The sequence below is a fragment of the Nicotiana tabacum genome, chromosome 1 (assembly GCF_000715075.1).
Source record: "Nicotiana tabacum cultivar K326 chromosome 1, ASM71507v2, whole genome shotgun sequence".
Taxonomy (NCBI): domain Eukaryota; kingdom Viridiplantae; phylum Streptophyta; class Magnoliopsida; order Solanales; family Solanaceae; genus Nicotiana; species Nicotiana tabacum.
In genome coordinates, this window is record NC_134080.1 from 106,168,734 (window position 1) to 106,194,037 (window position 25,304).

General features: G+C 37.3%; 1 protein-coding gene across 3 annotated transcripts; it reads left to right on the forward strand.

Annotated features, from left to right (window-relative positions):
• Positions 1-15,095: 15,095 nt before the first annotated feature.
• Positions 15,096-24,949, forward strand: LOC107825286 (growth-regulating factor 4-like). Of its 3 annotated transcripts, none has more exons than XM_075252677.1 (6): positions 15,096-15,234; positions 15,516-15,578; positions 15,722-16,005; positions 16,704-17,082; positions 24,095-24,562; positions 24,663-24,949. In XM_075252677.1, coding segments are annotated over exons 3-6 (1,062 nt in total). In that variant the 5' UTR covers positions 15,096-15,234; positions 15,516-15,578; positions 15,722-15,791; the 3' UTR covers positions 24,664-24,949. The 3 variants fall into 3 exon arrangements, with proteins under 3 accessions (XP_075108778.1, XP_075108782.1, XP_075108779.1); XM_075252678.1 differs by lacking the exon at positions 15,096-15,234 and adding an exon at positions 15,260-15,381; XM_075252681.1 differs by lacking the exon at positions 15,516-15,578 and having other exon boundaries at positions 15,097-15,234.
• Positions 24,950-25,304: the final 355 nt, after the last annotated feature.

The following is a 25,304-nucleotide window of genomic DNA, read 5'->3' on the forward strand; positions in this document are numbered from 1 at the left end:
CGGGTCTATGAAACAAGACTTAGCAATTTTCATAATTTGAACGAAATACCGAGGAAAGAAATTTAGTATACCTACAAATGCCCATAGGGATATTTTATCAAGCTTTGTATGTGTTTGCAAAGTGAGGTCTAGAGATTGGCTAGAAGCTAGAGCAAAAAAAAGAGTCGCATAGGCGCACTTACAAGGTCAGTGTCATACAGGCTGCATGACAGAAGGTAGCAACGGTTACGAGATTGGAAAGATTTCGACCACAAGTAGTGGTATGGGAAAAAGGCCTAAAGGGGGGAATGGGCCTTTGGATTTATTCACAAAACAACTGCCTAAATGGCAAGGAGAGTATTAAGGTATTCACAAGAGCTATAAGTTATGAAAATGATAAGAGCATCAGTCAACATTCGAGGATGAATGTTCCAAAGGGGGGAATGATGTTACGCCCCGCAATATTACACCGATATTACGTCTCTCAGTATTATATTACGATAACGTTACATCCTGCAGTATTATATTACGATAATGTTACATCATGCAGTATTATATTACGATGATGTTACATCCTGCAGTATTACATTACGATGATGTTACGCTTCGCAATATTAAATTACGAAGATATTGCACCCTATAGTATTGTACGTTGAATTTATCGTAAGGTAATTGACATCAATCCAAGGAAACGATTATTCGGAGATTATAAGGATTATGTTATTTCACAAGTGATGAGTAAATTCGTAAAGATGAGAGGGGAAGCAAGTCAAAGAAATGAATTTTCGTCCAAGTTTGGCATGTTGGAATAAAATACGGGCCGAGCGTTAATACCGGATATTTATGGACTAGTACCATACAAGGTACCATATAACCATGATAGTATGATATATAAAAGGGTATATAAAATAAGTAGTATTTTAAGTAATTTGAGATAATTCTTAAATATGCGGGTAATTGGTTAATTAATTGAGTAATGGGATTAAGGAGTCTAACGTGGCAGCAAGACCATGTCCCAATTATGACTCATATTATGAGTGAAATGATGGAAAATTTAAGTAGTATGTGGTAGCAAGACCTTATCCCAATTATGACTCATATTATGAGTGAAATGGTGGACAATTTAAGTGGAATGTGGCAGTAAAATCTTGTCCAATTTTCTTTCAAGATAAGGAATTAGAACACCTTAATGATATGAAATTATGAAGATCATATGTTCCAAGATCCATGCTCACATAATTTTTGATCATGTGAATTTATAGAAAGGTCTCATAGAAAAGTCTTAGGATGCAAGAACTCAGGAATTCAAGATTAAGCATCTTAGAAATGTGACTCTAAAGAAGTCCGGTACACAAACGAAACGTGCAAATGCACAATTTTCATACATGACTCTTTTCATAGAAATATTAGAAATGTTTATGTTCTTGATTTCCCATGTGTCATATTATTCTATCATCTGTTCACGGGTCTCAGAAAAATACGTAAGTTGAAAAAGTTTACTTCATGATATTATTCATAGGCATAATGGTCTTATGATACTCCAAGAGATTTTATTGACGTACTTTTCGTCACACCTCCTTTTTTCTTACACCCCTGAAAGGGTATAAGGGAGTTTTTTCCAACTTAAAGTGACAATCAAAACGGGATTCATTTATTATTAAAAATTCAGAGTCGTCACTTGGGATAATTTATGGTGTCCCAAGTCACCGGTTCAAATCCCGAATCGAGGAAAAGATTGACTATGTTTTACAGTCCGCGAACACAAAAATCCGGGTAAGGAATTCTGTTAACCCGGGAGAAGGTGTTAGGCATTCCCGGGTTCCGTGGTTCTAACACGGTCGCTCAACTGTTATAATTGGCCTATTATCTGATTTTAATACATGTTTTAGCCTATGGTTCAATTTTAACTTATTAACCGCTCTTATTCATTTTAGGAAGATTGCAACGTCATTTAAAATACGTCTTGAACCACGTCACATAAATGCACCCGTGGTCCACGACACATTTTATTTAACGTTGTTGGGATTTGGATTTGGGTCACATGAAATGCACACCCGAGTTTAGGAAGGTAATTTCAAATTACGCGCCTAAAGCAACTATGCATTTTTTCAACTTTGCGAGGGCCATAGAAAATTCGCTAAATGGCATGCCTCAAATTCTAAGGATTTAAAATTAATTAAATGAGGGCCATGAGTTTTGATGTTTTGTTGTGGATGGAGTGGTATAAATTGATAAGTACAAAAGGCCTAAAGAAATGGGTTAGCTACATGTATTCTGGAGCCTTTTGTTATAGCATACTACAATTCAGAAAGGTGGAGTTGGCATTTATGTGAAAATAACAAAAGACAGGTGTCAGCTTTGGGTTCATCTCCATATCATCTTCAAAAGACCGACTTTCGTTTTCAAATTCTAGAAAGAAACTAACAAAATTTTATAACAAAATAATGAATCTTAAATGACCATATGAGCACAAAAAAAAAAAAGAAACCATGCTGAGAACTATTCGGATGAACCAGGAGGAACAAAACAAACATGGACATACAAAAATGCATTTTAAACTTGATTATAACAAAGAACACTTAAAGTAATTAATTTATTTAACACTATGCTAAAGAGAAAGTTGTAGTATCACCACTATAACTTCTACAGTACCATTTTGAAGCAGAGGAAGTTGAATCTTCACATGGTTAATTTAAGAAAATATGCAGTCAATAACATAAACTGAAGATAAGATCCTTCCACTAACGCAATTTTTTTTTTACATCTTAATGTTGACAAATTGTTCAACTTCACATACTTCTTTAAATTTCAAAATATGGACATGGTGCTACATGAGCTTGAAATCTAAATGTAAACAAAACAATACATGCTGGTTACAAGTCATGAGCCAAGAAAAAAAAAGAAAAAAAGAAAAAAAATGAGACAGAGTCATGAACATACTAAAATAACGTTAACATTTGCAAATTTCAATTCACTCAATCAAAGAAACATCATTCATGCGAACATATTAAATACGAAAGAAACTTTATCAAAGAACCAAATCAATTTGCTTCTGCTTCAATAAAGATGCTCTGACATTTTTTTTAACTCAAGAGCTTGAATTACATACCTACAAGAGAGTGAATTCAAATGAATAAAATTTGAAAGTTGTAGAATCAATACAGCAGCAACAACAAAATCTCTATCAACTCTTCTTCAAACCCAAGGTTCAAGTCCCGAAATATTGAAAGAAAAATTTAATGAAAATTTTCAACCTAAATTTCTCTCCTCCCCCTCTCTTCTTTTCTTCTTTTTTCTTCTCAAATATTCTCTTCTATTTATAGCAAAATTTTCGAGATTTTTCAGATTTTTTTTTAAAAAAATATTTTATTATTTTTTAATTAAAAAAAATCCCACTTACAAATTGCTTTTATTTTTTTATAAAAAGAAATCCCACCTTTCTTTACTTTTATTTTTTAAATTCCAACTTTAATTAGTTTTATCTTATTTAAAATCCCACTTTTTTTACTTTTTAAAAGAGAATTCCACTTATTTAACTTTTCTTAAAAAACAATCCACTTTCTTTTGCTTTTCTTTTAAAAATGCTACTTTCTTTTACTTTAATTTTTTTTTATTTTCAGATACCTTTATATTTATTTTTTAATTCCAACTTTCTTTTACTTTTTATTTTTTTAAAATTTCCACAAAACTTTACTTTTATTTTTTTAATTTTCTACTTTCTTTTACTTTTAAAAGAGAATTCTACCTACTTTTACTTTTATTTTTTTATTCAATACTTCCCTTTTTATTATTTTTTAAATCACTCCTGAAAATTAAAAAAATAAATATATTTTTTCGGAATTTTTTATTATTTTAAAATAAAAATAAAAATAAAATAATATTAATAGTAATAATTCACCTTTTAAATTTTGTATTTTTACCCTATAATAAAAAGTGTAACAAAACTAAAAATTATAGGTTAAAACCCCTAAAATATTTACATAGAAAAAGTGATAAAAAATTAAATATTATCAAAAATTAGGTGCTCACACTTTTCATGCATTGATTTCATGTGCATTGACCCATGACCAGATGGCGTTATATACGCGTGTATATATGTATATATCTATATGTATATGAGATATGAGAAAAGATTACGACGTTATATATGCACCAGCACCTGATTAGTTGGTATACGTTGATGATTTTGCCTACAGTGGCCGAGATGATATGATGGGATGCCCTCAGAGGCTGATGATGTTATGAAATATGTACCTATACACAACATGACATTCATATGCATATACATGACACTATAAGTATTTCATGATTTACAAAGTTTTCCAGACTTACCGGTTGAGTTAATTACTCTATATTTCTTCCATGTCTGTTATGTACTTATTTATGTGCCTTACATACTCGGTAAATTATTTGTATTGGCGTCCTTTTTGCCTGGGGACGTTGTGTTTCATACCCGCAGGTCCCGATAGACAGGTCGAGAGCCCTCCAAGTAGGCTATTAGCTCAGCGGAAGATGTTGGTGCGCTCCATTTGCTTCGGAGTTGCTTGTTTGGTTAGTATGATTTAGACGTGTATTGTTTGGTATGGTGGGACTCTATCCTGACCTTTATGAAAATTATGTATTCTTAGAGTCTTGTAGACAGATGTCATGTACGTAAAAGATTGTATGGCCTTGTCGGCCCATGTTCCAGTACACGAGTGGTTATCTTGGTCTTATAGGCCCTTACTTCATATGTATAAGTCTGTATTCCCTCATGCTTTATTCCGGTTCATTTACCTATGATAGAATGATATGAAAGATACGTTACGTTGGTACTCGGTTGAGTAAGGTATCAAGTGTCCGTCGCGGCCCATCTGTTTGGGTCGTAACATTTCGTTTGCATCGTATGGATTATGCCAAAAGGAAAGAAGGGATAACCTTAACATACCTGATCCGATTTTCTTGACAATCCCTCTAACACACGTCAATTGCGACAACACGTAACGACGGATCGAAGTAGGGAAAATCCGTATGATATTCTTGAGAAAGATTGTATCGTGCTTACATAAAATTGCATCTCACGCATATTAGGATCTTGTATGAATTTGCTGAATCCTCATCCGCACTTTGTAGTCATAAGCTTTTTCAATTTTATGAATTTTTGAGAGCCTTTCACATTTGAAGCTATTAGGAAGCCAAAGAAAGTAAGGACCAAAATCTTTAATATTTTGCTGAAACCTTCTTTAATGTGTAAAGATTCAAGAATGAGTCAGAGAGGTTCTCTTAACCCTTGGGAGTGGGCCCCACTTAGTGGCATAGTTGGCCAAAAACTTCTCCAAAATTTTGCCACATTTTATAGGAATTTAAGAGTCATTTACTTGATCAATCTTTCTGCCACGTTAAGGGTCATTAAACCTTATCCAATTATTTGAATTAATTAGTTAATCTCTCACTAAAAATCATTAATTACCCAATTATCCACATAATTAAGAATTATCTCAAATTACTTAAAATACTACTCACTTTTAACATACGTTATACACCTCACTATCATGGTCATGTGGTACCTTGTATGACATTAGTCCATGAATACAGGGTTATATAGCTTGGACCGTATTTTATCCCCAAATTACCAAACTTCAACGGAATTCATTTTCTTCGATTTTCTTACCCTCTCACCTTCACGAATTTATTCATCACTTGTTTGAAATAGCATATGTTTATAATCTCAAAATAATCTCATTCCCGAACTTACGTTGATTAAGTTACGACGAAACTTTAACATACTAAAATGTGTGGGATGTAACATCTCATTTCTGAACTTCCATCAAGTTACTTATGGCGTACTTTCACATACGAAAACATGAGGTGTAACATTTTCCCTTTTTATGCTTCACACATGTGTATATGTAGTTTTATGACTTGCGAGGTTGGTTAGTTTCGTTCCAGGAAGGTTTTGGGTTGATTTGGACCATTTAGTTCTTGATTTAGAAACCTAAGTTGGAAATGTTAACTGAAGTTTGAATTTTATGAAAATGAGTTCGGAACGGTGTTTTGATGGCTTTGATAGGTTCATATCATGATTTTGGACTTGGGAGTATACCTGGAATCAAATTCGGAGGCCCCTACGTTGATTTGTCTTGTTTTGCCGAAAGTTGGTAATTTGAGGTTTAAAAGTTTTCTCAAGTTTGGCCGTAGGTTGAATTTTTGGATATTGGGTTCGGAATTTGGTTTTGGGTTTGGAACTTTTTCTGCAAGATTTGGTGTCATTTGGAGTTGGTTTGATATGATTCGGACGCTTGGTTGCAATTCTAGAGTTCCTTGAGTTTTCATTTGAAATTCATGTGTCTTGATATTTGATTCGTAGTTCTCGATGTTATTTTTTAAATTTGATTGTGCGAGTGAGTTCATATGATATTTTTAGACTTATATGGATGTTGGTTTGGAGCCCCAAGGGCTCGAGTGAGTTTCGAACGTGTTTCAAAATAGTTTTAAGCTAAACTAGGTTGCTGGTGTGCTGGTGTCTTTGATGTCACAATTGTGAACACCAGCTTGCAATTACGATCTTAGCAGGGGGTCTCAGATGTCGCATTTGCAATGCGTGGATTGCAATTGCGAAATAGTACCTGGGCTGGGTAAGTTAGTATTTGCGAGGGGAGCAGGCTTAGCAATTGCGAAGCCCGTATCGCATTTGCGACTTCCCACATAGGCTGTCAGTGCTGCATTTGCGAGGCATTCTTTGCAATTGCAAAGCCAGTGTCACAATTGCGACATCTGCAACTTAACAAAAGGTTGGAATGTCGGGATTTCATCACATTCTCTCTCGTTTTAGAACCCTAGGCTCGATAGGAGGCGATTTGGAGAGGAAATTTTCATCTAAAATCATTGGGTAAGTGATTCTAATCAATTTCCAACTATATTTCATGATTATATATTAGATTTAACATCAATTTATGAGAATCAAAGTGAAATTTTGGGGATTTTTGTCTAAGTTTTGAAAAATAAAAAATTGCATTTTGAGAGCCGATTTGGACTCAAATTTGGAAACAAATAGATATATAGACTCGTGGGGTTATGTGTAGTCGTAATCTACCCTTGGACCCGATTTTTGACCGGACTAGCCCAAGGTTGACTTTTGTTGACTTTGGGGAATTGTGTAAAGATCATAGCTTTATTGATTGAAATTGGTTTCTCTTGCATTGTTCGATGATATTAACTCATTTTTTGTTACATTTGAGCCGTGCGGAGGTGAATTTTAGGGGAAAATCTATTTTTGAGGGTTGATTTGGTCTAGTTAAGGTAAATATCTTGCCTAACTTTGTGTGGGGGAACTATCCTTTAGGATTTGGGTTGATTGTGTTATTTGTATTATGTGTACACGAGGTGACGAGTGTGTACATTTGACCGGTTTAGACTTTTAGACTTCTTCCATGCATTTAATTAAAATTATCATAACATGTTATATCTTCCATTATTGAATTTGCTTTCACATTATCTATTTGACATTGTTAGCATATGTTCTATCTTTTATTGTCAAGTTTGCTCTTACATGCTTTAGTTGAAGTTGTTACCTCTCTTATTATCTTGTTACCTCTTTTGTTGTTGAATTACTCTTATTTGAAGTTATCGATTATTAAGATATCTTTCCTCGTTGAGTATTCCTCATTCATTTTTTGTTATTGAGATTTTGTTCACATTGTTGGTTAAGCCATGGGCTATATGTTGCGGTAACATTAGTATTGTTGATTTTTAGTAAGTGTTGTGGCATATGGGCAGGTGTGGTACGAGTTGATTATTGTGTTGTGATATTGATATGCATGCGTTGGTATAAGGATATAGGGTTGATATGCATGCAGTGAGATAAGGTGGGATTGACATGCATGTTGTTGGTAAGGGAATTACTTGAAGTCACACGGCGAGATAAGGGGGCTAAAACGCATTTAGCTATTTGGGAAAAATATTTTAAAAATAAATGCAAGGCTCACGTGGTGATATAGTGAAGATTGTGATTGTGACATGTGAAATGAGATTATGAGGTGTGTTACCTCGGTCGTGATTCTTGTTATACATTCTATGTTAAAGAGGCTTGTTGGTTGACCAGTTCTTGTTGTTTCTTCATTTGTCTTACTTGTCTTGTCCATAGTTGATTACTTGTTGTTCTTATCATGTGTTCACTCCTTGTTTCTTTTATCGCCTTAAATTTCCGTTGTTAACTTACATTATTGTGTTGTTTTAATGTCATTCACTTCCTCTCTTTCCATTATCAGACTATACTATATTCTGTTTAGTTTTCTTGTCCTAGTAAGTGTTTTGACATGGCCTCGTCACTACTTTATTGGGGTTAGGCTTGATACTTACTGGGTACCGTTATGGTGTACTCATATCATGCTTCTACATATTTTTCTACAGATCCAGGTACATCTGCTCGTGCCAGACACCGGTGATCGTTTAGTTATTTTCGAAGACTTCAAGGTATACCTGCTCGACGCTCACAGGCCTCGGAGTCACCTTCTGTTATTTCCTTTACTATTGTTATCCTATTATCAGACATCGTTGTATTAGAAGTTTTAGTATGTTTCTATAGAGCTTATGACTCAGTTCCACCAGTTTTGGGAATTCATTATTGATGTTCCTTTTTGGAGTTATTATGAGCTTTATAGGTTTGTTCTATTATCCTAGTTTGTTATTTCTATTAAGATATAAATGAACGTTGGTTTACCTAATCTTAGAGACTATGTGCCATCACGACATCCTAAGGTGGGAATTTGGGGCTGTGACATCGCTGCAGTCGAATATCATAGCCATAGAACCCTAATGATTCATGTTGATTATCCTCCCACGATAGAATTTGGGGTAAGAGAGATGGATAAGATATTGAAAGGTGATGGGGACACCAGCCTCCGAAGCTAGTGGTGACGGCATAAAACCAACCTCCACACCTAGGGACTAACCTGGGTTAAGCACACCTTGTACTTCATGCAAATTTCGGTAATAACTTTATTTACAAGAAGCTTGAACCCCATGCTAAAGGGATACGTGTGGATGAAGAAATGATCGGGGAATGATCGGGATGGTGACTGATAAGTCTCTCGCCATCCCGAGGAAGTCCAAGAATGAGTTCTATTCTTTCTGTTCACCTGAGATCCTTCCAAACCTAGGGGAGGATGTCTTGGGAAATGAGAGACGAAAACTAGAACATAGGAAAATTTTGGCCCCCTATATGCTTCTTGGTCTTTTCCTTGATCTTATATTCATTGTGTTTTTTTAACTCCTTTGGCACAATATCCAAAATTGTTTGTTCGGATAAGAATGCTAGGTCAACATTCTTGGACTTCTTCCTCTTCTTTGCCGGTGGCGAAGCAGCATGAACCATCATCGACTCATGGCAGCGACGGTAGAGGTATCCTCCACGATATAAGGAGCAGAAATAAAAGAAGCACTCCATTAAACGATTAAGGCTCTGGAAATTCATTATTGAAAGCTAAAAGTTTCTGAGGGAAGGATCAGAAAGCTTCTTATAAAGAAGAAGACAAATTAAGGCTCTGGGAATTCATTATTGAAAGCTAAAATTTTCTGAGGGAAGGATCAGAAAGCTTCTTATAACAAAGAAGACAACGTATATATTATTTCTAGAGAGGTAATGAAAGTTCGAAGAAAGCAAAGGTAGGAAATAAAACACAAGGAGAACCACTCCTTTTTATAAGGAGAAGTTATCATTACCTCGATAACTATCGATGACATCATCCGTAATTAGACCCAGCCGCATGTCTCATTCATTAAAAAGATGTGACGTTTGACCTTACAAGTTCAAAATTAGAGTGTTAGAAATGATTTATTTCCCGCCTGTAGAGCCTTTTCACTTTCAAGATATTTTTTGAAACTATCTGGAAGGTGGATGGTCATGTTACGTGCGGCACATACGTGTCAAAAGATACCACGTGCCCGAGGCCAGGAAATCCTAGGATGTTCGAGTGCCACCTTATTTTTCGGGATTATGCTCCCGGGACCGGCAAAAAATCCTTTGAGATAAAATACCCAAAACAAGGATACTATTGGAATACTTGAAGGGCTTAAAAATTTCTTTACGAAGTGTTTCTAAAAAATCAACGACAAAGTATGAGAAATATACTTTTTTTCATTAATAAAAATCCCAGTAGCTTAGAAAAAGAGGCATATTCTTAACGCCCCTGACTAGCCAAAGACAAAAAAAAGAAGAGAAAAACTCCTAAAACATTTTCACTTATTGGTCACTATACTGGTCATTGATCACTTCACCTCACTAGTCTCCGGGTGGAGAAGTGGGGCTTGAGGATTAGGGGAAATCGATCCAAAAAAGGGGTCGAGCGGAGGAAGAAGGATCAACTTGAGCTACCGAGGATTTAGGATGCAACTCAATATTCTCCTCTCCAGCATGCTCATCCAGGAGGCCCAGAAACGTCTTCCATTCTGAAAAATCTTAGAGAGAGAAGACGAAACCATGGCCTGTCAGGCTGTCTCTATCACCTGTTTCACCTTCTCGATCTCTTCCACCAAGTTAGGGATCCCTTGCACATTCTTCTAATGCTGATAACATGAATTCTAGGAAGACAACATTCTGAGCAAACTCGGACTACATCTTCAATCTATCGAGATACTGGATTGTTTTATCTCTTTCACCATGTAACCTCTCTTCCTCAACCTTAAATGATTCGATAGAATCTTTCCAAGACCTGAGAGCCTGATCAAGGTGTTTCCTCTGCATCTTAGCCCGATTAAGTTCATCAATAAGCTTAGTGTGCTCATCGATAAGTTGACTCGAACTCGCCTCCGTCTGGACAAGAGAGGCCTCGAGACACCTCACTCTTTCAACATACATGACAAATAGAGGTGTTCACGAAAAATCGAAAAAATCGAAGCAAACCAAAAATCAAATCAAACCAACAAAAATTTCAAGATAAAAAATTCAGAAACATAGAGCTTTTCTTTTTCCATTCATTTTCACGAAATTAAGTTAGAATTTTGTCAATTATTTGTATTCATCTACGTGAACCAACTGATGAGTCGTCTATTATTCGTGTGTAACTAAATGGCAGTAAAATAGAGTACTTTTTTTCGCATAAAATATGAAATGGATAACCATGAAAGGTATTTGAAGTATATGATATGACCCTCCTTTGGTACTTGTGCCTAAATTATCTAAATATTTTCATTTTCTTTTCAATTAAAATATTGCTAATTTATTTTATGACATAAAAGGAATATTTCCACTAAAAAATCATTTTTCCTTTTCGTCACTAAAAATCTATATTTGCCCAGAAGAGTTTGTGGTCATTTTCATACAAAACTAAAAGAAGAAATTTCTCTTAACTACTTATACTAGGTCGACGGTGCTAAAACTTAGAAAGGATATCATGCTGGGACAAGCAACTAAAATAATTCTTGTTTGAATACAATCTTCGTACGACAAACTAGTTATGCAAGAAATATATTAAGTTAATTGTTATATATTAATAATACAAAGATTGTTATGCAGTAATTATTTATTTTAAGAACCTTTTGGTCTTAAATAATACTCCTATTTTTCAAGTATTATTAACAGACTAACTTTATACCATATTATATCTCGTGTCAAATATATATATAAATCCGGCACGAGTAATAACATTTATACTATTAATTTAATTGTTGTAAAACTAATAAAATGTTTATTTTTTTGGTAGAAATACGAACTTTTCATTCATTAACTAATTCTATTACATAAAGCAAGAGGCCCATTGGGCTCATCCGTAGGTATTGCCACCGTATTGTTTACATTAGGATTGTAAGTTACAAAATGGATTCCCAAGTTCAACTAACTTAGCAAATACAGTAGTAGATACAAGCCGAGATTTAGTAGAGCCAATCTTATCATCATGGACTATTTTTAAAAGTGCATTCGATGGTTGTTCCAAAAGAGAAAGAGGACTATTGATTGCTTGGTTGGATCCTTGGGTGGCCAAAAAGTGAACAATTTTATTTCCCTCCTTGAAGTTATGTCGGATCGGCAAATTCTCTAGTTTTTTCAGTAAAGACCTGCACTCAGTAACCAAATTAGAATATATTGAACAAATATCTTCATCAAGTAGGCGAATTATGTCTGTAGCATCTGGTTCAATTTCTAAATTCAACAGGTTTCTTTCGCAGGCTAGTTGTAGCCTAGTCTTGAGAGCTAGAAGCTCCATATAAGCAGGGGTATAAGCAATAATTGAGTTGTAATAACTCAAAATTCAGACTTCATGATTATCTCTAAATATTCCGCCAATGCCTCCTTTCTTATATTTACCTTTGAAGGCACCATTAATGCTGAGTTTAAGAGAAAAATTTCTTGGCGGAAGCCATTTTATAGAGATAGTTATATTCGGGGGGTGTAGCTAGGGGAGTTTGTGCAGTATTTAAATTCTTTGTAGCGCATGATAACCATATTAAGTGATAGTTGGTTGCATCAATTATTAAAAAAGTTATTATTTCTATTGAACCACAGGTGCCAAATAGCGAATGGAAAGAATTCTTCCCATTAGATGCCCCAATGATCCAAAGCTATGTTAGAGTCTTTAAATATAGTGAGCCAATGCTCAGAGTTTCGGTGGAGGGGAAGAAGTTTAAGTGCGCATCGCTCCAAAATTTTATGTCTATGGGGCATTCGAAGAAAATATAGGTGATTGTCTCCTCTGCCCTTTTGCATATAGAGCAAGTAATGTCAATGTTAAGACCGATTTGATGGAGATAATTTTTGGTCGAAAGCCGGTTATGGGAATATTGCCAAAGAAGATATTTTATCTTGTGAAGAGTGTTGTACTTCCAGATCTAATGGAACTTATAGGTATTAGCAGGTGGTGCAAAGAGTAGCTTATAAGTAGAGTTCGTGGAAAAGATACCATTTGAGGTGAGAGCCCAAGTAGGAATGTCTCTAGTGTTATTAATAGTGGTAAGATTAATAGAGAGGATTTTGTTCCTTATTTCAGTAGGTAGAATAAAAGATAGTTTGGAGAGGCCCCAATTGTTAGTAGTCCAAAGATCCTTGACTTTGAGGATTAGATCAGCTTGGTTCATTGGCCCTTGAATGAGGGTATTCAAGGGTGGGATACCCGGAATCTATGCGGAGAACCAACAACTAATGTTTGCTGGCCCAATTATCCATTGAAGACCCTGGTTACAGATTTTTCAACCTGTTAGAATGTTATTCCAAATGAAAAAGTGGGAGTTAGGGTTTCTCTTGTGGCTGTATTTATTAATAAGTGTTATGGCCCATATAGAACTAGAATTGGTGAAGAATCTCCAAGAGAAACCTGCTAGAGAGACTAAGTTTTTTCAGTAGCTTTTCTGATTCCAAGCCCCCCTCCTCGCATACTTTGGCTGAGTGATGGTGGACCATTTTATATAGTGAAATTTGTTTTCTAGAGTGGTAGAGCCCCAGATAAAATCTCTTTATATTTTATCAGTTTGCTTGAGTGTGGAGGAGGGGAGCAGGAGATATTGCATTGCATGGTTTGGGATGCCATTGAGAGTTGATCTGGTAAGTGTTGTTCTTCCTGCAATCAAACGAAAATTTGATTTCCAACTGGCAAGCTTAGTGTTCATGTTGTCAATGATGTAGCGTACATAGGAGGCCTTAGGCTTACAAGTGAGAATAGAGAATCCCAAATATTTACCAAAATTTTCACATATTCTAATGTTAAGAATATTGGCAAGGTGAGTTTTGGTTTGAGTATCACAGTTTCGCGAGAAGATGATTTTTGATTTAGTGTTATTGATTTTTCGCCCAGAGAGTTGAGAGAAGAAGTGAAAGCTACGCTTAATTGTGTGGATTGACTTTAAGTTGGCATTGGCTGAGAGAGTTAAGTCATCCGCATAGAATAGATGTGAGAGAGATGTGCCAGTGGGATTGAGTTTTATTAGGTCCCAGAGTCCAATGTTAACTTAATGATTTATATATTTGGACAATAATTTCATGCATAGTATAAAAAGATACAGAGGCATTGGGTCGCCTTGTCGTATACCTCTTGATGGATAGAAAAAATCAATTTGGAACCATTGACTACGATAGCAATTCTAGATGTACTGATGCAGCTCATAATAAGCTTTGTGATACGCAGGGGAAAATTAAAGAAGAGTAAGGCGCGGTAAATGAAGGACCATTCAAGTCTATCGAAAGTTTTTTCAAGGTCAACTTGTAGAAGGATCTTCCCCTGGTGACCTTTAATTTTTTGGAAATGGTGAATCATTTCTTGAATAATAATGGCGTTATCACTAGTTCTTCTTCCTTTGAGGAAGCTAGTTTGGTAAAGGTCAATTAGTTTGTCAATGTAGGGCTTGATTCTGTTCACAATAATTTTCGTAATAACCTTATAAATAGTGTTGCAGAGTCCTATTGGACGAAAATTATTAAGGTTATTCACGTTGTGAAATTTTGGGATGAGGCAAAAAATTATTTAGTTTTTAATATAAAGCTTTTGATAAATAATGTAATGTTTCATTTTCTAGAGTTTTATATCACCGTACATAAGTTTTACAACGATTAAAATTAATAATGTAAATTTCACGTTGCAACTAAATGTAATCTTAAATTTTATCATTGAGATTAAATTATGTTGTACAAGTACAAGCCCACCAAACTAGTCTTTCTTGTTTTGGAGCTTATTCCTTAAAGAAAAGATATTTCACCTCCTTACTCAAAGAAAAAGCATAAAGTTAAAAACAAGCATAACACAAGATCTTTTTTAAGTACCACTAAAGGATGTGGTACAGTGAATGAGACTGTTCCTTTCTTAACTAGATGTCTTGAGTTCGAATCCTGGATATGGAAAATTCTTGTTAGGGAGTGCTTTCCCCAAATGAGGCTCTATTCGGTGCGAATTTGAATATAGTCGAGCTCCAATACAAATACCGACACCGAATGAAAAATCAAAAAGAAAAAAATCTTTTGTAGGTCATTGTTAATAATTGTTGAGGCTTAAGGACAAAGTTTGCATCTTTGGGGTCATGATAACAATCACATGACCAATTTGAAAGATGAAAAAAGAGTAAGGGGTGTTACATCATTGGACCACAACAAGACATAATTGACTCTACCCCACTCCCTAAGGAGTAAGGTCCCCTTTCTCTAATCTCATACCCCACTCCCTTTATTCCCATGTCCCAATGCTTCCTTAACCAACAACACTCCATTCTTAAACCTTAATCCCTTCATTACCTTTGACTAAACTCCCCTGTCTCTCTTCATCTCCTAAACTACAATGTGAAGCAATGAAAATACTAGAGGTAATGTGATGAATCTCATTTATTTGTCTTGTACGTTAGTACTACTACTATATGCTATTGTCTCTCATTTTCTTCGTTCCCTCTGTTTCTTCATCTGCTAAACTACAACGTCAACATTGAGAAATCTCCATTTAAGTAATCAAAGTAGTATGTAATCTAATGAACATCATTAATTTGTCTTGTAGATAAGTACTGGTTCTATATTATTACTATCACTTTGTCTCTTGATTCACTCTACTTAAATCTCACTTCACTTTATGTGTTTTGTTTGCCTTCCTCAGCTTTTTCTCTCTCTGCTCTCTACTTCCATGCGTGTCCAAACCCTAGATCTGTCCCCCTCTTAGGTAACCTCAACAACCTTTTGCTTCTATATCTCTCTCTCACACACACACATAACAGAAAAAGAACACGTTCTCTCTCTCTCTCTGACCTCTGTGTATATTTATTTTATGTTTGTGTATTAACTGCTGTTTGTGTTGATTTCTAGGTGCAGCTTTTTCAGTGACAGTGAAAAAAGTGGAAAGTGGGTAAAATTTGGTAAAATATTTTGTTGGGAGATGAGTGGCAGCACCTCTACATCAGTGGTGGGGGGAGGGGGGTATGGGTATGGTTACCGGCCACCATTCACGGCAGTGCAATGGCAGGAGCTGGAGCATCAGGCAATGATATACAAGTACCTGGTGGCAGGTCTACCTGTTCCACCGGACCTCGTTGTTCCAATTCGTCGGAGTTTTGAAGCCATCTCTGCTAGGTTCTTTCATCACCCCAGCTGTATGTTTCTTCTTTCTTCTTCATTTGCCACTGTCTTTTTTTCATATGTTCGTGAAGAATTGATGGTTACTTCACTTTGATGGTTTTATTGAAGCATGCAGATCTGGAAAAAAGGCTCCTTTTTTGGCATTGTTGAATACTGTCTGTCTTGTTAGGACTGTGCAATTGTTGCCTTTTTGTTTGCATTTAATATGTACATATATGGTTTGGTTCTAGGAGAGACTTTTTCCGTCGGGTTGGCATCTAGTGAGTTATAGCTTTGTCATTTTTTGTGTCAATGTAGTAGAAACACACTTGTTTTTGCCTTTTAGGGGCTTATCCGATGTTTATTTAAGTTGTATACCATCATGAACAACGGCAGATCCAGAATTTTAACTTGATGGTTCAATCTCTTAAACTCTTAGACTGAACTCGCTATACTTTTAAAATCATGGTTCAGAAACTAATATTTGTTGATACATCCGCCACAGATCATGTATAGTTTACAGATGTGCTTACTTTCGATGCCGTGTATAAGTGCTCCGGTAGTGGGAACTTTGTGTTGTGGTATGCTCCTATTTCATTGATTTCTGATTGCCGTGTGGCTAATCGGATCTTGCTATATATTTTCTTGTGCCCTAAAAGGACTTCTTTCAGGGCAGTGGTGCGGCTATACTACATTATCTTGGAGCTTAATGGTTTGTATATTCCATGTGCAGTGGGCTATTGTTCCTATTACGGAAAGAAGTTTGACCCTGAGCCTGGAAGGTGTAGAAGGACTGATGGAAAGAAGTGGAGGTGCTCGAAAGATGCATATCCTGACTCCAAATATTGTGAGCGGCACATGCATCGAGGTCGCAACCGTTCAAGAAAGCCTGTGGAATCTCAATCTGCTTCCCAGTCCTTGTCGACTAGTATGTCGCACATTACTACTGGGAGCAGCAGTACAAGAGGAAGTTTCCAAAGTAGCAGCAGTGGAAGTTTCCAGCACATGCCATTATATTCTGTTGCTAATTCAGAAGAACTGAATTATGGAAGCAGTGCAACAAAGTTGCAGATGGAGCCTGTGTCCTATGGAATAGATACCAAGGACTATAGGTACCTCCTTTTTGTCTTCAGTAGGACTTCTTTTCCTTGGCTACACTTATCTTGGTGTTCTCGTGTTACTTCGACTACATTGTGGCCTAAATTTGTTTTTCCGTCAGTTGGCACTCTAACTGAATCTGTCATCTTAATTACTCCAACATGTTGCTTCAAGCCTTGATCTTGGGCTGTGTATCATGTGGTTTAACACTCTACTTGTTCCAATGAGTGATTCTATGTTTTGTCTTTTTTTTTTTGGCTGATAAAGATAGAAGTCTATTAGAAACAGCCTCTCTACCTCCGCAAGGTAGGAGTAAGGTCACACATTACCCTTCCCAGACCGACCAACCCCACATTGCTGACCCCACACTGAGAAATATATTGGGTATGTTGTTATTTGGCTGATAAAATATAGAAATGTTCTACTCAAATCTTTACATCTGGAGGATGCTATGTAGGGACTTGGGAGACTGTTATCATGGCATCAACGTTTTTTTGCCCATTTTTTGTCTACTTATGATCCATTTTTGTCGCCTGTAAGCCTTCACTTCATCTTTCCTCTTTTGCTAATTTGAGACCTACCAGTTCGGTAGAATTTGAGGGCCTGATAAGTTATTATTGATCCACCTCTAAAAGTTGTTTCCTACTCCCTCTGGAACTGTTAAGGTCCTGACATGAATAGGTGCAAAAAGACTGATTATGTTCAGATGCAGCAAGTCATATCATAAGCAAGATGATAAATAGTGAGGGCGAACATTACAAATAGCTATTGAGACTCATGTTTTCCTTTCAAATGTAGCATTGGCCCTTCAGGTATGTCAATTTTCAGGTCAGAGTTGTGTTGTGATCCTGTATCTATGGTTGGATCCTGTGGGTATAGATATTTGAGGTGCCTGTGTGAGTGTGACGCCGCTCGAATTTCATGCAACATGATAACACTCGTGTGAATGCTGGTGTCGGTTGTAGAGTTGTGTCCTTGAATGTGCTTTTCTTGCTACTAAATTGCAATTGTTTATTTCTCTTGTAAATGAACCTGGGAGTTGCACTTATCCCAGAGAGAGTTGCATAACCTAGTCGCAGGAATATTTATCAGACAAAAAGGAAATAGAATTTTGATTTGAATAACTTTGGCAATTCTGTCTCTAATAATTGAACACCATTATAAGTAACCTTTAATATGCATTTCTCTTCCATTCTTGGAAATCTTAGGCCCATTCTGGAAGTTGCAATAATAACATACGCCCGAGATTATTGGTTGTTATCAATGAAGGTAATAGAATATATTTTCAAAGACATCAATTTTAACACGTCAAGTTTAGTTTTTTGGAAGTTGGAAAGCATATATGCTTGCCTTTAGTTGTACTTACAAGGAGGAGTAACATCAATATATGCATGCAAGACACCAAAGGCTTCTCCTATATGGACTCCTAATGTTATTGTGAGAAAGCACGAGAGAAAATATTATTGATATTATTCTCATATATTAAACATGATACAATGAGCCCTATATATATACATAACATGTCCTACTCATAATACATATGGGATTAGGGTTATTTACTACTATTTTGTATTTACATAAATATTCTAACACTCCCCCTCAAGCTGGTGCATATAAATCATATGTATCGAGCTTGTTACATATGTAGTTAATACGAGGACAGTGAGGGACTTGGTGAAAATATCTGCAAGCTGATCATTCGACTTCACAAACTTTGTAGCAATATCTCCCGAGAGTATCTTTGCTCTGACAAAGTGACAGTCAATCTCAATGTGTTTAGTTCTCTCATGGAACACTAGATTTGACGCAATATGAAGAGCAACTTGATTATCACACACAAGTCCCATCTGACTAATCTCACCAAATTTCAATTCCTTGAGCAACTGTTTGATCCAAATTAGCTCACATGTCGCCATAGCCATTGCTCGATATTCTGCTTCTGCACTAGATCGAGCAACCACATTCTGTTTCTTACTCTTCCAAGATACCAAATTTCCTCCTACTAAGACACAATATCCAGAAGTAGAACATCTATCAAAAGGTGATCCTGCCCAATCAGCATCTGAGTATCCAATGATCTGCTCATGGCCTCGATCCTCAAACAATAAACCTTTGCCTGGAGTTGATTTTATATACTGAAGAATGCGAACAACTGCATCCTAATGACTATCACAGGGAGAATCCATAAACTGACTCACAACACTCACAGGAAAGGAAATGTCAGGTCTTGTCAGTAAGGTAATTTAATTTACCAACCAACCGCCTATATCTTGTAGGATCGCTAAGAGGCTCCCCCTGTCCTGGCAGACGTTTTAGAATTCGGATCCATTGGAGTGTCAACAGGTCTACAACCTGTAATTCCTGTCTCCTCAAGAATATCTAAGGCATACTTCCGTTGTGAGATCACAATACCTGAGCTAGACTGAGCAACCTCAATACCCAGAAAATACTTTAGTTTGCCCAGATCCTTAGTCTGAAAGTGTTGAAAGAGATGTTGCTTCAATTTAGTAATACCATCCTGGTCATTGCCGGTAATAACAATGTCGTCAACATAGACCACCAGATAAATACAGAGACTCGAAGCAGAATGCCGATAAAATACAGAGTGATCAGCTTCACTCCGAGTCATGCCAAATTCCTGGATAACTGTGCTGAACTTACTAAACCAGGCTCGAGGAAACTGCTTTAGACCATAAAGTGACCGGCGCAAGCGGCATACAAGGCCACGAGACTCCCCCTAAGCAACAAACCTAGGTGGTTGCTCCATATAAACTGCATCCTCAAGGTCACTGTGTAAAAAAACATTCTTAATGTCCAGCTGATAGAGGGGCCAATGGCGAACAACAGCCATGGATAGAAAAAGGCGGACTGATGCTATCTTAGCCACGGGAGAGAAGGTATCACTGGAATCGAGCCCAAATATCTGAGTATATTCCTTGGCAACAAGACGAGCCTTAAGACGATCAACCTTACCATCCGGACCAACCTTGACTGCATACACCCAACGACAACCAACAGTAGATTTACCTGAAGGAAGAGGGACGAGCTCCCAAGTACCACTCGTATGTAAAGCAGACATCTCTTCAATCATAGCTTGTCGCCATCCTGGATGAGACAATGCTTCACCTGTAGACTTAGGGATGGTAATAGAGGACAAAGAAGATAGAAAAGCATAATAGAGTGATGATAAACAATGATAACTTAAACCGACATAATGGGGATTAGGATTAAGGGTGGTCCGTATACCTTTCCGAAGTGCAATCGGTGTACTAGGAAGAGACAAGTCCGCAGAAGGAGCAGGGTCCGGCGTAGGACGTGAATCAGCTGGGCCTGATGCTGAGTACGGACGACGATGATATGTCAAGAGTGGTGTTCCTGTGGCAGAGAGTCTAGGAGGAGCCATACTAGACTCCCCAACGGTTGGAATGGGTAAGACTTTTGTAGCGGAAGGTGAAGGAGGAGCTATAGTAGACTCGGGTAAGACTTCTGTGGCGGAAAGTGAAGGAGGAGCTATAGTAGACTCCTTAATGGTCGGTATAGGTAAGACCTCAGATATATCAAGGTGGTCAGAATGGTCAGAAGAGGTAAAGAAAGGTTTAGACTCAAAAAATGTGACGTCAGAGGACATAAAGTACCTGCGAAGATTAGGTGAGTAACAACGATATCCCTTCTGAACACGAGAATAACCAAGGAAGACACACTTGAGAGCACGAGGAGCTAACTTATCTTTCCCCGGGGCTAAGTTATGAACGAAACAAGTGCTCCCAAAAATACAAGGGGGAATAGAGTATAAGGGTGATTGGGGAAGCAATACTGCATACAGTATCTGATTCTGGATGGGAGAAGAAGGCATCCGATTAACCAAATAACAAGCTGTGAGAACTGCATCACCCAAAAAACGCAACGGAACATGAGATTCAATGAGAAGTGTGCGAGCAGTCTCAATGATGTGCCTATTCTTTCTCTCTGCAACCCCATTTTGCCGAGGGGTATAAGGACAAGAGGTCTGATGAATAATTCCTTGAGAAGTCATAAACTGCTGAAATTGAGAGGATAAATATTCTAAGGCATTATCACTGCGAAAAGTGCGAATGGAAACACCAAATTGATTTTTAATTTCAGCACAAAAATTCTGGAATATAGGAAACAACTCAGAACGATCTTTCATTAAGAAAATCCAAGTACATCTTGAATGATCATCAATGAAACTAACAAAATAACGAAATCCCTAGGTTGAACTGACTCTACTAGGACCCCATATATCAGAATGAACTAAAGAAAAAACAGACTCTGCATTACTCTCAATACTACGAGGAAAGGAGGCTCGGGTATGTTTCCCGAGCTGACATGACTCACACTCTAATATAGATAAACTAGACAAACTAGGCACCATCTTCTGAAGCTTGGATAAGCTTGGATGTCCCAATCGTCTGTCCCGTACTGCGGTCTTGCATAATAAAAGAATCATCAATAAAATATATACCACAATGGAGGGCACGAGTCAAACGACTAACAGATGCAAGATTAAAAGGACAGCCAGGGACATAAAGAACGGAATCTAGAGTGACAGAGGGTAGGGGATTCGCTTGTCCAACACCTTTTGCTTTAGTTTGAGACCCATTGACTAAAGTAACAGTGGGAAGAGACTGTGAATACGCAATATTTGACAAAAGTGATTTATTATCAGAGATATGATCAGAAGCGGCCGAGTCCACAACCCATTGTCCAAGAGTACTAGACTGGGAAATACAAGCAAAAGAATTACCAGCAGTAAAAGTATCAATCTGAGCAACAGAGGCTACTTGTGGAGATGTCTGCTTACTTGCTCGATACTGAAGGAACTCATTATACTCCCCTTCAGATAAAGAAAATCCCTGGTTACCTGTAGTCTCGGTCTGAGCAACATAAGCATTTTTGGGTGGGCGACCATGTAAAGAATAGCACATGTCACGAGTGTGTCCAAGTTTATGACAATAAGAGCACTTGGGTCTAGATCTTCCAAAGCGACCTCCTCCTCGTCTATTCTCTATAGTATGAGATGCCCGATTGTCCACTGTCTGGGATGCGAGAACAGATGAGTCAAATGTCTGTGATGAGATCACTGGGTGACTTGGTGCTGCAGCAAGGCGAAGTAATCGAGAGAATAATTCATCAACTGTGGGGACAGTCGGACTAGCCAAAATCTGATCGCGTACTGAGTCAAGATCATTAGGAAGCCCAACAAGAGTAAGAACTAGAAACATCTTTTGTCGCTGCTCTTGCTGCTTTGCAACACTAGCAGAAACTGGCATCAACTTCTCAAATTCCTCCATGACTGCCTGTACTTGTCCCAAGTAAGTAGACATATCTAATTCATGTTTCTTTAAATTTGTCATCCGCGATATCACATCATAGAAACGAGATATGTCATTAGTGTATAAAGTGCGAGCCTTTTCCCAAACCAAATAACATGTCTGGAATGGACGAAACAAGGGCATCAACTTGGAATCAATAGATCGCCACAAAATACTGCATAATTGAACATCGATCTTCTCCCAAAGTGCTTTGGCCTTTTTTATCTCCTTCGCTAGACTTTGTGATTAGATGATCTTGAACACCTTGACCTTTACACCACAACTTGACAGACGAAGCCCAAGTCAAGTAGTTTGAACTTCCCATTAAAGGTTCTGAGGTAATCATAACACCGGAATTGCCAGAACCTGGGTTTTTAGACCCGAAGGCATCGACTCCCAAAGACATCGTTGGATTATCACCAAATAACAGAAAGAGTCAACTGAAAACTCGTTGAAACAGATGAAGGAAACACTGTTTTGCCGGAAAATTACTGTAGCTTCCGGAAAAAATCAGTGTAGTCGCCGGAAAAACTCAAAGTGGTCGGAATCAAACGAAAACAGTATGGGTGGGGTCGGAATTGGTACACGACCCAACTATTCTGAAGAAATTTTTTCAAAAAAGTGGACGGAGGGTGTTGCACGCGCCGGCGTGTGGGCTCACGCGCGTGAGCTTCTGGTGGCGCGTGGGCTGCTGTTTGCCGGAGATTTTTTCTAGGGTTTGGTCGTCGGACAGTGGCGACTCTTGTGGTAGTGTTAGATTTTGCACAACACTGACAGAGACAATGCAGACGCAAACAACCTTGAAAAAGTCGCTGGAAAAAGGCTTCCGGTGACTGATTTCTCTTCCCGGAGTCGTTGGAATTTATGCACAGCGATAAATCTTTCACTGTTGCTTTGATACCATGTGAGAAAGCACGGGAGAAAATATTATTGATATTATTCTCATATATTAAACATGATACAATGAGCCCTATATATATACATAACATGTCCTACTCCTAATACATATGAGATTAGGGTTATTTACTACTATTTTGTATTTACATAAATATTCTAACAGTTCTGGCAAAACAAGAAGGATAAAGTATTTTCCAGTTACTTATCAAGTCATAAGCTAGATCCCACTAGGCATAGTATGTGTTTATTAGCATGAAACTGCCGAGCTCAGTGATGGAAGGTTGGAAGTGTTTTGATCTACCACGATAATCTTGTATTTTTCACAGGACTCATCTCTAATGATTTGGAGAATGACAACTCAGTTTTAAATGGTGATTACTTTACACCAACAGTAGTCTGTCATACTCCAACTAATAGCACATGGTGCTGAAGGATGCATATCCCGTGCTTACTGTGCATCAGCTCCCTTTGTGTTTATGTCACTCCTGCCTTATCTTTATTTCTGAGTGCATTCTTCTTTCTTTTCTTGTGGGGTTTCTTTTTTTTTTTTTTTGGGGGGGGGGGGGGTACTTTTTATCCACCCTATAAGGAAGTTGACAACAAAAATCTTGGCAATTTGAAGAAGCTCCGTTTACTCTTCTCATGCCCTTATTCTGATTAAGTGTGTACTTATTGTTTGGGTAGTTTGCCTTTGTCCCTTTACGAATACTGTTCTTGGCTGCAGTCAGCTTGTATTGCCTTCGGAGAAATAAGTGTTATAACATCCAGTTTCATCTAATGCCAAAATGTATCACAGGTATCTCCATGGAATTGCTCCTGATGCTGATGAGCATAATTTATCTTCAGAAACTTCTGCAACTGTCAGAAATTTAGGGATGGGGACCAGCATGGACAGCACATGGGTATTGCCCTCTCAAGTTTCTTCAAGCCCCGCGGCGAGACCAAAAAATGATTCTCAGTTGCTGGATAGCTCACAGCAGATGCATCTACCTAATCTACTTGAGCCAATGATTGATTCAACAATTTCAAAACGACGACACCAGCATTGCTTCTTTGGCAGTGAAATTGATTCACCTGGAACAGTAAAGCAGGAGCAGCAGTCAATGCGCCCTTTCTTTAACGAATGGCCCACTGCTAAAGAATTGTGGTCCAACCTTGATGATGAGGAATCCAACAAAAACAATTTCTCCACTACACAGCTCTCTATATCCATTCCAATGGCTCCTTCTGACTTCTCTTCAAGAAAGTTCTTGCTCCCCGAATGGTGAAAATTGACATCCTTGGAAAAACAGCTTCTTCCATCTTACTGGTTTAGTGTTTTACAGCAAGCTTATTGATATCATTTGGTTTTTTCTTGGCTGTAGATGCTTGAGGGAGCTGCCGCTGTAAAAACTCAGCAGTCTGGTGCTATGCAGATGAGCAGACATGCTAGTACTAACACGTCATCTGCTTGTATGAGCTTTATGTAACCTTCATGTTACTGGAACATTGAGTTGTTCCATGTCTTTGTGGTTGATTTTCAATTTTCAACGATGTTTTCAGAAAAAAAACAAGCTGTCTTCAAATGCTGCCCATGTTCGTTGTCAAAAATAAATGTATTTTTACCAGTCTTTCTGCTGGTGTTTAGATGATGATTACTTTGTGGTTTCAATATTTGGTTATCGCTCAAGGAAACTTTTATTTCATTCTCCATTTGTTTGACTTATTTTTCATGGTAGCCATCTAGAAAAGAAAGAGAAATTTTCATAAAGCACTATCTTTTAATAGTAATTAGCCATCTATAGATATCATTTTGCTATATTACGGATTATAGATATCTTTTCTGTGGTTATAAGAGGTATTTGATGTATTTAAGCTATTGTATTCATGAATACAGTAACAAAAATAGGCGTGAATCAGAGAAGTCCAGCTAATCAGTTGTTGTATTCGACTGTATTTATGGAGTGAAACATTGGATTACTGCTGGACAAATTATTGTATTCGATGGTATTCACAGCGTGAAATAT